Source organism: Macaca thibetana, chromosome 4 (genome assembly GCF_024542745.1).
Source record: "Macaca thibetana thibetana isolate TM-01 chromosome 4, ASM2454274v1, whole genome shotgun sequence".
Lineage (NCBI taxonomy): Eukaryota > Metazoa > Chordata > Mammalia > Primates > Cercopithecidae > Macaca > Macaca thibetana.
In genome coordinates this window covers 3,717,883-3,731,830 of record NC_065581.1, presented here as the reverse complement: position 1 = coordinate 3,731,830, position 13,948 = coordinate 3,717,883, and the positions used below count along the sequence as shown (strand labels likewise).

The following is a 13,948-nucleotide window of genomic DNA, read 5'->3' as shown; positions in this document are numbered from 1 at the left end:
ATCAAGAATCTTACATCCAGCAAAACTATCTTTTAAAATTGAAGATTAAATAAAGGCATTCTTCGATAAACTTATAAACTAGGAATTTATTGCTTTGAAAAAGAAGAACAAAGTTGTAGGACACACACTTCTTTATTTCAAAGCTTACTACAAAACACCAGTAATCAAGACAGTGTAGTTGTGGCATAAGGATAGCAATATAGATCAATGGGATAGAAATGAGGGTCTAGAAATAAACCTATGTGAAACAAACCCAAATTATTGATAAGGATGCCAAGACCATCCAATGGGGAAAGAAAAGTCTTTTCAACAAATGGTGCTGGAACAACCAGATACACATATGCAGAAGAATGAGATCAGACAATTACCTCCCACCATATACAAAAAAAAAAAAAAAAAAAAAAACTCAAAATGGATCAAAGACATAAATGTAAAAGGTAAAACTATAAAACTCTTCAAGGAAAATAGGAGTATATTCTTCATGACCTGGAGCTAGGCAATATTTTTTTAGATATGATACCAAAAGCACAAGCAACAAAAGAAGAAAAAAATATATATATAGGATTACATTAAAATTATAAACTTTTGTGCTCATAGAATACCATGAAGAAAAAGACAACACATAGAATGTGAGAATATTTGTAAATCATATATTTGATATGGCACTTGTATCTATAATATATAAAGACATTTTATGAGTCAATAACAAAAGCACAAGTAATCTCATTAAAAAGTGGACAAAGGATATAAATAAAAATTTCTCCAGAGAAGATATACAAATGATCAATAAGCATATTGAAAGATGCTCAACATCAGTAACCATCAGGAAAATGAAAATCAAAACCACAAGATACTGCTTCACAGCCACAAGGATGGCTATAATAAAAAAGATGGATAATAATAATTAGTGTTGGTGAATTAGCAGAATTCAGGAAGCAGAGAATTTGAAAGCCTCATACACTACTGGTGAGGAAACTGATAATTTGAAAGCCTCATACAATACTGCTAGAAATGTAAAATAGTGCAGCTGCTTTGGAAAACAGACTTGCAATTCCTCAAAAGATTACACATACAGTTACCATATGACCCAGCAATTCCACTCCTAGGGATATACCCAAGAGAAATGAAATAATATTTATGTACCAAAACTTGAACACAAATCTTCATTAGCAGCATTATTCATAAAAGCCAAAAATTGGAAGCAACCCAAATGTCCTATAACTAGTGAATGAAGGATAAACAAAATGTGTTGTATCTGCTAGAATGTTATCTGGCCATAAAAGGGAAGGAAACCCTGATACATGCTACCATATGGGTAAACATGAAAATGTCATATTAAGTGACAGAAACAAGACACAAAAGGCCACATAGTAAATGATTCCATTAATGTGAAATGGTGAGAATAAGCAAATCTATAGAAACAAAATAATTACTGTTTTCCTAGAGCTGGGGAGGAGAGTGAAAATGGGGAGTGTCTGGTGATGGGTAGAGGATTTGTTTTTGCAGGGATAAAAATGTTCCAAAATTAGATTGTGGTAATGTCTGCACAACTTTGTGAATATACTAACAACCATTGAACTACACACTTTGGATGTGTTCTATGGCATGTGAAATATGTTTCAGTTAATACATATATATTAATTATATACCGATGGGTTTGCTCATGAGAGGAGTTGAGTTGCTGGCTGGGGCTGCAGTCATCTGAAAGCATGATGGGGCTGGAGGATCTGATTCCAGGACTGGTGCCCAGTTTTTGTTGACTGGTAGCACGTGGCCTTTGTTCCTTGTTCCTTGCCAGGTGGCCCTTTCCAGCTGTCTGAGTGTTCTCATGATAGGGAAGCTGGCTTCCTCCAGAATGAGTGATCCAGGAGAGCAAGGTGGTACATGAAAGGTACAGTGCCTTTCATGACCTTGTATCGTATGTTACATGCTGTCATCTCATCCATGTCCTAGTGATTACACAGGGCATGAAACCAACAAAGAATCACTGGGGGACTTTGGGAGGCCGAGGCGGGTGGATCACAAGGTCAGGAGATTGAGAACATCCTGGCTAACATGGTGAAACACTGTCTCTACTAAAAATACAAAAAAAATTTAGCCAGGCGTGGTGGCGGGCGCCTGTAGTCCCAGCTACTCGGGAGGCTGAGGCAGGAGAATGGCGTGAACCCGGGAGGCGGAGCTTGCAGTGAGCCGAGATCGCGCCACTGCACTCCAGCCCGGGCAAGAGAGCCAGACTCCGTCTCAAAAAAGAAAAAAAAAAAAAAAAAAAAAAAAAAAAAGAATCACTGGGGGCCCTCATGGAGACTGGTTCCCACAAGTGGGATTAAATCCTGCTGCTTTCTTAGTGACTTCAGTCTCTCCAGCTCATCAGTCATAACTGCTTTGTAACACTGCCCTAATTAAACACATTCAGTTCTATGGTGATCCCTGAAGCCTGTGAAGTTTCTCCTGGAGATCTCTGGTGATCTCTATGGTGATCCCTGGAGCCGTTCACGTTTCTCCTGGAGATTGAAATGTGTGTGAGTGTGTGTATATGCATATACATGCACATATTTATATACATATATTCATATGTACATTCATAGTCATGTACACATTCATATACATACATACACATATATTCATGTTCATCTACATATACACATGTTTCTCAAAAAGTCTGACTTACTGGTCTGAAGGCAATAAATTGGAGAAAAATAAATTTCCAGCTTGAATTAGGTATGAGAAAAATCTAACTTTTCTTTTTTCTGTGTAATATTATTTACTATGGCATTTACTTGGCAAAAATACATGAGTCCATAGGAAATGCCTTTCCCTGCTGCAATCCTCCAGCTAAGAACATAAAACCCCTGTCCCTCATTCTGAGGAATCAGGAAAAATACAAATAAGATCTTGATCCCCAAGCCCCCCGGAACAATATAGTGGTATCTGCTTGTGTCAGGCTAGTTAGGGGTCTGTCAGTCTATCAGTATTTTCTGAAGTAGCTTAATTAATCATGGTTTTTTGAGAACATGGGAGATTTTGTGATGTTCCTGAGAGCTCATCTCTATGTGGGGTTTTTCCACAATAATAATATAGGAAGATGTTCAGAGTGGGCAGTCTTTAAGCCAACGTTATTTTGCCTTCATTGCATGAGGATTGCCTTGTCCATCCCACAAAAGCAGCTGAAAACAAATCAGAGACTTTCTAGTTGGCAAAGGGAGGGAACACGGCAGTACCCAATAGTGAATGCAGGTGTTAGGAGAGCAGAGCAGGACTCCTTAACAGGTACGGCCTCAGGACTGCAGGTGATGGGCTCCCTTGGTCGCTGATGTCAACACGAGACTTTTATTCTCCTCATGAGTTTTACGGGTCATCAGAAATCTCACCAATCACATGAGGAACACCCAGTGTTCCTCATATTATACCAGTGCAGTGCCCCTGAGAAGGGGAGGAGGGCAGGAGGGAGCATGGGCATCAAGTTCTCAGGTCCAATGCCCGTATTTGCTAACCAGCTTTGTGACCTTGGGCAAGACACTTCCCTGCCAGGGGCCTGACTTCTGTTCTGTTAAATTAAAAAGCTGGACTCATTCAGGGGTTTCCAGATGTTGAGATGCCAGTGATAACAGGAACTTCCAGGGGTGATCATTTTTTACTATGGCCAAATAAAATTATTAAAGAAAAAATGCTTAGCATCTACAATAACTATAATTTCATTATAAGAAAACTTTAGTACCAAATAAAAAGATATAAAAATGAGAAAACACAACATAAATTTTATTCCCTTAAATGGGAAAACACCCTTAGTGTTATAAAAACTTGTCTCATCATTCTTCTGGTTCTCATTTCTCCAGAGACCTTTGAAAATGCCACGGAGCAGCATTTGGGAACTCTGGGGATGGCTCTCAGGGCCTCTTGTGTGTTCACATCCTGGGACTCTCTGGTTCGTTCAGTTGTCAGCTCACGCCACATGCTAATGGTGCCGGGCATTATTTGTCCAGGTTTTTCCATTTTATTTGGAAACTACTCAAGGTAGAAATAGCTTTTCAAATCTGTACCAAAAGTGCCCTTTTGCCCCGTGATATGCCTCACCAGCACTATCCCCTGCTCAATGTTGCCTGGTGTTGGGGCCCCTGTGGATAACTGACCTCCTTCTTGCTGAAAATCCTCCCGTGGGCTCCATGACCCAAACCCCTGCAGCCACTGGCAAGGGCTATGAACTGGATTGTGTTTCCACCAACTTCATATGTTAAAGCCCTAACCCACTATGTGACAGTATTTGGAGATGGGGCCTTTGGGAGGTAATTGAGGGTTAGATGAGGTCATGAGGGTGGGGCCCCCTTGATGGGATTAGTGCCCTTTCCTAGCATCACACAAAAAAGCTGACCAGGAAGATGACAAAGTGGATGCTAAGCCCAAAGATGGTACACAGAGTAAAAGTGGGAGTAATAGCCCTACCTCCTAAGCCACATGGAGCAACAGTAGAGGTAATGTGGAAGTCCTCCAAAAAAAAAAAAAAAAAAAAAAAATTTCAGGGAATGTATGCCTGGCAGAAAAAATAGCATGTTCATTCTAGAGAGTTCCCTATGGTCACCAAAATGGTTGAATCCCCCAAAATTCAGGGCTGTGTACAAAAATGGAAGCAGTGAAGTATCACAGTTTGAATCCCAGCTCTGCATTTACTAGTTGTATAACTTTGAGGAGATTACTTAAGTCTCTTTGTTTCTCATATGTAGAGTGGGAATAAAAGCACCTGTTTCATAGGACATGAATAAGGATGAAATTAATTAAAATAGTTGAAGTGGGCTGGGTACAGTTGCTCATACCAGTAATCCCAGCACTTAGGGAGGTTGAGGTGGGAGGAGTACTTGAGGCCAGGCATTCAAAACCAGCCAGGGCAACATGGCAAGACTGTATGTCTCTACAAAGAATAAAAAAATTAAATAGGTGAAATGGCATGCACCTGCAGTGCCAGCTACTTGAGAGGGTGAGGTGGGAGAATGGCTTAAGCCTGAGAGGTCAAGGCTGCAGTGAGCCATGATCACACCACTGCCTTCCGGCCTGAGTGACAGAGTGAGACACTGTCTCTAAAAACTAAATAAAATAAAAGGTAAAAAAGATGTATACAGTTGAAGTGCTTAGAATAGTTCCTGCCGTATATTGAATGTTCACTCCTACTAGTTTTTTTGCAAGATTCTGCAAACTGAAGAATGTGCAGTTGGCCAATAATACACAGACCAATAAGAGTGGCTGTGAACAATAAATTAATTCCAGAAATGACAAAAGATTGTTTATAATATACTATGCAGCATGTATATGATCATAATATTGCAAGCACATTAATATTGATTGAATCAAAATTACTTTTTACTTATACTGGAAGGATGGGTGGTGGAGAGTGTTCACATGTGTGGTAGGGTTGATACAGAAGTAGAGGGGAGAAAGGATGCTAAATTCTTGTCATCTATAATAGGAAGTCCAAAGGTAATGCCTGAAACTGAAAACTCAAGTAGCAGCAAGATACACATGTTGTTTAGAGATGCAGAGGTAAATTTCTAGAGGATCTATTGATAAGTAGTTACCTTCGGGGAACTGGAAGTGAGAAGGAGAAAAGGAGACTGCTGCTTTTCCCAGGAGCCTGTAGCACTATATCTTTAGACAACGTGCATGCTTAATGACAGTGAATAAACATGCAGTTACAAATCACAGATGCTGAAGACAAACAGGTTTGGGTTCAAGTCTCTGAGAAAAGACTGTGCCTACGCTCTCACACAGAACACTTCTGACATCAGATTGTGAGTTTTTTCCTACTGTGATCAATTCTCTGACACCAACTGTGGGTGTCCTACAATTCAGTTCAATTCTGACACTATCTGCCTGTTGTTAGCATCAGATCCTGTAACCATAATAGGTCCGCTGCCTGATGTGCGAGGTGGTGTCAATATGCTGACATACCAGGTTGCAGTAGAGAGATTTCATTGTAGGGCTGGCAAACAAATAGAAAAGAGGAAACCTCACATCCATCTCTCCAAGGAGTTTGGGACTAGGATTTTTAAGCGTTTTGTGGTGGGCCAGAGTGTGGAGATTGTTGATTGGTCAAAGAGTGCAGGTTGAAATTATGGGACAGGGAAATGAAGAAACGGTATTCTCGTGCCGATTCCATTCCTTTGTGGGTCTCCAAACTGGTTGGCATCAGGTGTTTTGCTGGGATTCAGGATGTGAAAGACATCTTAAGCAATACTTAAACAAAAGCTTTAGGAGTTTAGCGTCAAAAATGATACGTATAGGAACAATGGGGATACACATGATCAGTATCTAATGCCTTTCGGTTACAAGGCAGTGGGTCAAATTGCAGTCTGATTAATGCTTATTATAATAGGAATTCTCTCCATAATTCCAGTTAACTCTGTGAGGATGGCTTCAATCCCACAAATTAAGGGCCCAGTCTCGCAAGACTGCCCCTGCTTCATACACCAATTGTGTCTGAGCCTCCTGTACTTCTGATCAACTGGCTATAAATTGGGAGTTTCCATGACCCTACTTGCTAGAGCAGCTCTCAGAACTCAGGGATAACAACTTACATTTCCTGATTTATTTTAAAGAATATTACAAAGGATATAGATGAAGAGGTGCATAGGGCAAGGTCCAGAAGGGTCCTGAGTGTAGAAGCTTTGACCCTTTGTCGAGTTAAGGTACACCACCCTCCCTGCACAGAGATCCATTCACTACCCAGAAGCTCATCATATCTTGTTGTTCAAGAGTTTTTGAAGAGTGTGCTGGGTGCAGTGGCTCATGCCTGTAATCCCAGCACTTTGGGAGGCCGAGGTGGACAGATCATGAGGTCAGGAGATGGAGACCATCCTGGCTCACATGGTGAAACCTGTCTCTCCTAAAAATACAAAAAATTAGCCGGGTGTGGTGGCGGGCACCTGTAGTCCCAGCGACTCAGGAGGCTGAGGCAGGAGAATGGCGTGAACCCGGGAGATAGAGCTTGCAGTGAGCCCAGATCATGCCACTGCACTCCAGCCTGGGCGACAGAGTGAGACTCTGTCTCAAAAAAAAAAAAGAGTTTTTGAAGAGTGTCACCTCTAGACTCCCACTCCCTCCCCAATTGTCTTGGAGGTTGGTGGGTGGGGCTGAAAGTTCCAATCCTCTAGTCACTGTTCTACTGGTAAGCATCCCTATTCTGAAGCTAACTAGGGGCCCCACCCTAGGTTACCTCATTAGGGTAAACACAGGTGTCATTGGAAGGAGTTTGTTATGAATACCAAAAGACACTCCTATCACTCAGGAAAATTCCAAGGGGTTAAGGAGCTCTGTACCAGGAACCTGGGACAAAGACCAAATATAGTTCTTTTTATACAACAAATTCCCACTTCTAAAATTGTGTGACCCCGTTTCAGTGACTTCGGCCCACTGAGATCCAATTTCTTCATCAGACAAATGGTGCCAGCAATCTCAGGGGGTTGCTCTGATGACTGGTGAAATATGGCATGTCAAGTAATCTGGCATACCTGGGAGTCTGAGGATGCACTTGACCCCTTCCTCCCCTGGGATCCATCTGTGTGACAGAAGCTGCTGGCTCGTCCCAGGCGTATTTGGTCACCCTGTCTCTTGCTGTGCATGCAAGGCCGGCCAGGTACCCACCATGGCTGCAATGATAGGGAATTCTTAGAAAAATTTCAGAAGGTTGTTGTGTGTTGGCTATTTCTCCTTGCTTTCAGCAGCGACCTGAGTGACATGCATGTGGGCATGAGCTAACTTGTCTGCCAGCAGTGCTGGGAGAGACAGCCTTGCCCAGCCAGCTACAGACTTCAGTCCAAGTCTGGAGTTCTGCATGACATAATATGCCAAATGCTTCATTACACCCAACTGAAGTTACCATAAGTGGCTTCAAAGCTACAGCCTCAGCAGGAGATAAGATTGATGCTGGGTGCCATATAAAGCTGAGAGGACACTAATGGGGTCATCTTCCCACCCCAGTCTATTGTTTTAAGGTATCCCTCATTAACTTTAGGGAGTGGGGTGGAGCGAGTTCAGAAGCCAGCAAGTAAAAACCAGAGTTTCATACTTACCATCATGTCTAGAAAATAACTTTGGCTGGGATTAATTCATTGCACATGGAACTGACTAGAAATCCATCTAAGTTTTTGAGAGGATTGAAATTATCAAAAAAACCCCATTAGCCTAGACTGAAAAACCTATGAAAGCAATCTCTGGTTCCCAAATCTGCATCAGCAGGAAGCAGGCAACAAAAGATCTGCAGCTCTGCCAAATGGGGCTTGGATGTGGTCATGGAGGATCAGGAGGGCAAAGCCAGAGGGTATGAGGGACAATGAACTGGGGAGTTCCTCCCAGTGGACCCAGGGCAACCAAGGGATGATACCTCCAAGGCAGACAGAGGGTCTTTGCAATACCTCCCAGCAGAATCTGACAGTTGCCAGAGAACTGGCTCTTGCTGATGCTTTGCATCCCCTTTCCCTAATGTTTGTATTTGTTTCACCATTGCATATCAGGTACGTGAGAGGACGGATTGCTTATTCTTTAGTTTATAAGTAGCTAGATGAGAAAGAGCCACATTCAGACTTGAAGGAGAGGCCTGTACCTCTCCCCACATGTAACTACTGGGCCCTCGTGGTGGTCTTTTTTGCATTAGGACTGAGTGTGCTATGTGTGGGGAAAGGATACACTTGGATTTTTTTGTAGCAAAAGGGATAGACTATATCAGAAACTGTATTTATCCCCCGATTTCTGCTATTTTTTCCCATAGTAATAGAACTTGGCTTCCCAGATAAGGACTATATCTCCCAGCTTCCCATGCAGCTAGGTGTGGCCAGGTGACCAAGTTTTGGCAACCACTATAGTGTTTGTTGGCTTATAGGACTCTTCCTTGAGAGACAGCTGTTTTAAGTCTTTTGAACTTTCTTTCTCCCCTTACCTTCTGTTTTCCAGGATGTAGATGTGATGGTTAAAGCTGGAGCTGCCATCTTGGATTATGAAGTAACCATGGATATGGAAGACACATATGATGAAACAAGGTAGAAGCAGCCTGGGTCCTTGATGTTATGGCCAACTTTAACCTCTAGACTTCTTTGAAGCAGAGAAATAGGCTTGCTTAAACTACAGGTACTTTGTGTATTTTGTAATGTGCAGTTGAACCTAGGTCTAAGTAACACCAAAACAATTAAGAAATAAGGCAGGATTTAGATTGTAGTCAGCATACCAACCTTTTTTTTTTTTTTGAGACGAAGTCTTGCTCTGTAGCCCAGGCTGGAGTACAGTGGCACAATCTTGGCTCACTGCAACCTCTGCCCCCCAGGTTCAAGCGATTCTCCTGCCTCAACCTCCTGAGTAGCTGGGATTGCGGGTGCCCGCCACCGCGCCTGGCTGTTTTATAGTTTTAGTAGAGACAGGGTTTCACCACATTGGTCAGGCTGATCTTGAACTCCTGACCTCAGGTGATCCACTCACCTCAGCCTCCCAAAGTGCTGGGATTTTTACAGGTGTGAGCCACTGTGCCCAGCAGCATACTAACTTTTAAATGAAAACTAGATTGGAGAACATGGCTTAGACCAGTAACCAAAGATGTGGGGTTCTACTGTCTGCACCCTCAAGTTTAGGTCTTGATCTGCTGTGTTGGAAGGGCAGACTGAAGAGCAGACATCCAGCCAGCCAGTTTCCAGAAAGCTTCGTGTTCCTGTGGCTCACCTGGGGATCTTGCTGGAACACACGTTGATTCAGTAGGTCTGCGGTGGGGCCTGAGATTCTGCTTTTCTGTCTTGCTTTTCTAGCAAGCTCCCAAGTGCCAATGCTGCTGGTCCAAGGGTCTTACTCCAGGTAGGAAGAATCTGCTTCACACACTAATGACGTGTTCAGAGCCAAGAGCCTGTCCTGGGCCCTGACCCTACTTGCACCTAAACTCAGGGGGAGGAGTTCATAAGAGGTGGAGAGAAGGCAGCCATAGAACATTTGTTCGCCAACCAAATAGCTGGGGAGCTTCAAAACACTGATGTCCACTTCTGACCCCAAGGTCTGGCTCTGGGTGTGACCTTTGAATTGGTAAGTTTAAAAGCTTCCCTGATGACCCAACGGGACAGCCATTGGGACCCATTGCCCTAGAGGGCTAATGTTTCAGTGGAACTTCTTGCTCATGGGCTGAGGCAAGAACTCTAAGAAATGTCCCTCTTATACTCAGGGCTGGGACCGGGGTGAGTGAGGCACCCACCTTGGGCATTAAGGTTAAGGGGAAGGAGATGCCCAAATACTCAGTAAACCAAATAATATTTGAATACTATATATGTGTGTGTATATATATACACACACACACACACACACACACACACACACACACACATATATATTTGAGATGGAGTTTCACTCTTTCACCCAGCCTGGAGTGAAGTGGGACAATCTCGGCTCACTGCAACTTCTGCCTCCCAGGTTCAAGCGATTCTCCTGCCTCAGCCTCCCAAGTAGCTAGGATTACAGGCACAGTTTTTTTATTTTTAGTAGAGACGGGGTTTTACCATGTTGGTCAGGCTGGTCCCGAACTCTTGACCTCAGGTGATCCACAAACCTTGGCCTCTCAAAATGCTAGGATTACAGGCGTGAGCCACCACACCCGGCCTGAATACAATATTTTTAAAAATCAAAATTAACATAAATAATTCACAATGAATAAAATACAAACGTTTTCAATAAAGACAGGATCTGCAACTGTGCCCTTTGGAGTCATATTGGAGCAAAAGGAAAATCAATGATACTCACCCTGCAGGCTACTTGCATTAGCTCTGTCCTCCTAACTTCTGGGCTAAACAACCCAGCTAAAGGCAACTAGAGGGGGGTTGCTCCCCAACCTTTGCAAGCCCCCTCCTGCTGGCAACTGCTGATCCTGGGACCGGTAATGGGCAGGTCCACCTTTGCCCTCAAATGGTTCTGAACTAGGTCACTGAAGTCTTTTAAATAAATTAACCAAAACCATAATAATAACAAAAAACATTTATTAAGTGCTACGTGTTTTACAAATATTAACTCAAACCTCACATCCATATTTTAAAGTAAGTGCTCTTGTTATTTCCTTTTACAGGTGACCAAAGTGAGGCATGGGGGTTTAATAAGCTTACCCAAAACTACACAGCAAGGAGGAAGCTGCGTCGGGAATCAAACTCAGTCACTGTGGCCCCCAAGACCATGCTCATAACCATGAGGTAAAAAATGTGCCTCCTCTTCTAATTTCTGTCTCACAGTGGGCCCAGACATGGTTTCAATACAGCTCAGCAGAGCAATGCAGCAAATCCAGGTAGGGACACTAAAATACTCAGAAAAGACCAACCAAACAACCAAAGCATAACATCAGCAATAGGACAACCAATATGAATCATGAGAACCCTCTGTCTTTATTAAATTCGGGGGAAGAAATCAAGGTCAGGAAATCAAGTGACTGGTGGCGGGGCATAGAAAGGAGTGTGTCTCCCCCGGTTTCTGCTCTGGCGGGCGGGTGTCAGCGGATGGTGTACTTGTCCCACTTCTTCTCGGGGTCGTAGGCCTCCCAGCGGCTGGCGGGGAAGATGTGCTTGTTCTTCTCGTACCAGCTCCGCAGCACCACCTTGCCCGCGTGCGACTCGTCCTTCTCCATGGTGGCGTCGCTGAGCAGGCGCACGTCGTCGTGCACATCGAAGTTGAAGAGCGGCCCGCTCTTGCCCCTTGCCTTGGCGATGATGAAGTCATAGAAGGTGTGGTAGTGCGGCAGGATGAGGTCCTCCTTGATGAACATGAGCTGCTCCACGCCCGCGGAGCGCAGCTCCAGGAAGTCCTTGCGCAGCCCCTGCAGCGCCTTCTTCAGGAACTGCTGCACTGTGTTGCCCTTGCGCACACGCACCGTGCGCCGGTGGCCTGAGCCGTCCCAGTAGCTGAAGGTGACCTCCATCTCCTCGTCCTTCACTTTCTCGCGCTGCGCCTCCCACTCTTGGCGCAGCTCCTCCCGGAGCCGGTTCTCCTCCTCCTCGCGGTCGCGGTCGGGCAGGAAGCTGGTGTCCACGTCGGGGTTCTTGCCCAGGTTTCCGGCGCGCCTGGCCTCGGCCGCGTCCGCCTGGTCATCGAGGTCGTCGAGCGCGAAGGACAGGCAGGAGATCTTACGCTTGCGCTCGCGCCGGTGCTCCTGCTCCCGCAGCCGCTCCTGCTGCAGCCGCTGCTCCTCCAGCTGCTGGCGCTTGGCCAGCTGCCGCTCGCGCTCCCTGATCAGGGCCTCCTGCCGGGCCTTCATGTCGTTCAGGGTCACCAGGCCCACCGTGCTGGACTTCAGCTCGGCCTCCACGGCATCGTAGTGCGCCGAGAACTTCTTGTCCACCTGCGACTTGAGGATGGTCTCCTCGGCGATGCGCTGCTTCAGCACCTCCATCTGCTCCCGCTGCTTCTCGCGCTTCTTGAGGAGGTGCATGGCACGGCCCGCCTCGCGCATGGTGCCCTTGTACTGCGCCATGGCCCCCGCCTACCCGCTGGGCTCTGCAGCAAAGAGGAAAAACGGGGCAAGTAGAGAGGGGCCCGTGCAACTGCGGGAAATGCAAAGCTCTGCGCCTCCTCACAGGGCTTTCGGCAGTGATGGAGGCGTTTAGGGGCTGGGCCGACCTGCTAGGGTCACCAACCTGACGGTGTCACCACGCACCAATTTCCAGCCTTTTCTTTGACCTCAATAAATGCAAAAGCAAATGGCCCCACGTAACTGGTGGCTGCCATGCCTGAGCGCTGCGCTGAATTTGGGGAGCTGCATACAGAGAGGGTTGGGCTACTGAGCGAACCCTTACCTGCCCAAGCACCCTGCCGAGCGGAGACACGCGGGAGTTGACCTCCACGAGAACCACCCACGAGCAAAGGCCCACCCGTCCCGGGCTCTCGCGACAGCCACGGACACAGGAAGTGGAAGCGGTGCGCCCCCTGGCGGGGAGGCGGGCCCTGAGGAGAGCGCCAGGCTCCTGGTAGGGCGGCTGCGGAAACAGGAAGTGGAGGTGGCTCGCCCCCTGGCGGAGAGGCGGGCCCTCTGAGAGCGCCGGGCTCCTGGCGGGGGCGGTGCTCCTGTGGGGCGGGCCAGCGCGGAGAGGAGCCCGGAGGAGGTGCCTCTGGCCCTGCCCAGCCAATGCTGGCCAGAGCTCCTGTTTTCATGCTGTGGGCAGGGAGGGCCCGCACCTGCGGTGCGTGCTTGCTGAGCCTTCTCGTGCCCAGTTGTAAACACGCAGAAGCAATGTGGGCGCAGCGCAAGCTGCTGTGGTCACCCAGAGAGGCTTGCAACCGCCTCACAAGGCTGCAGCCCCTGCTCTCCACTCCTCCTCCTCCCGCGTCTCCTCCCGCCTCTGATGCTACCCCACTGTGGCCGTCTCATGAACGTTACCTGCACACCACTGCTTGTAATTCTTTCTTATGGCCCTAACATAACAACTGTTCTTTGATAATGGAACCCTACTCACCCCCCAATTTCATGACAAAACCTGCACTCAGCTTGTTAGACCTCTTCTATACAGCGGTTTCCCCCCGGGTTCTAAGCTCTAATAACCATGGGAAACTGAGTTAAAGTATAGCAGTGTCTTTACTGTGAGCCTTTAACATGCCAGTTTCCACTGCAACTCTCCAAGGGCAGGGCAGACCAGTTCATGTTGTGTGATCGTTTCTCCCCTGCAGGAGATCTGGGAATACTCGCTGAAACCAGTGCTTCCTGGGACCTAGTTTGGAAAAGCTGGTTGTGAAATACACACTGCAGTTCAGCCTACTCCCGTCTAACAGCAACAATGCCTGTGAGCATAACCTTACCAAGAAGCGTGAATCATATGATAGTTACGTATGGCACCCACGTATCCAGAGGAGAATAGCGGGTGTGAGCACTCATCAAATTGTCCAAGCCAGAAACCTAGGCCTTTTCCTGGAATGACGTTCCTTCACATGAAATCGATTACAGAAGAGCCTTTCACACTTTCCTTTTTCT

General features: G+C 46.1%; 3 protein-coding genes across 5 annotated transcripts in view; 1 reads left to right on the top strand and 2 right to left on the bottom strand.

Moving 5' to 3' along the window:
* The window catches only part of LOC126952529 (tubulin beta-2A chain), a 759,189-nt gene that overhangs the window by 43,902 nt on the left and 701,339 nt on the right, over window positions 1-13,948 (top strand). The window lies entirely within an intron of this gene.
* The window catches only part of PRPF4B (pre-mRNA processing factor 4B), a 908,191-nt gene that overhangs the window by 216,622 nt on the left and 677,621 nt on the right, over window positions 1-13,948 (bottom strand). The window lies entirely within an intron of this gene.
* The window catches only part of FAM50B (family with sequence similarity 50 member B), a 667,415-nt gene continuing 664,426 nt past the window's right edge, over window positions 10,960-13,948 (bottom strand). For 2 of the 3 annotated variants that reach the window (XM_050787267.1, XM_050787266.1), the window contains exons 2-3: window positions 12,780-12,878; window positions 10,960-12,480 (exon numbers count right to left, since the gene is read on the bottom strand). In XM_050787267.1, the coding sequence (XP_050643224.1) occupies window positions 11,480-12,457 (978 nt within the window). In that variant the 5' untranslated portion in view covers window positions 12,458-12,480; window positions 12,780-12,878 and the 3' untranslated portion in view covers window positions 10,960-11,479. The remainder of the gene's footprint in view (window positions 12,481-12,779; window positions 12,879-13,948) is intronic. The other variant, XM_050787268.1, reaches the window with a different exon arrangement.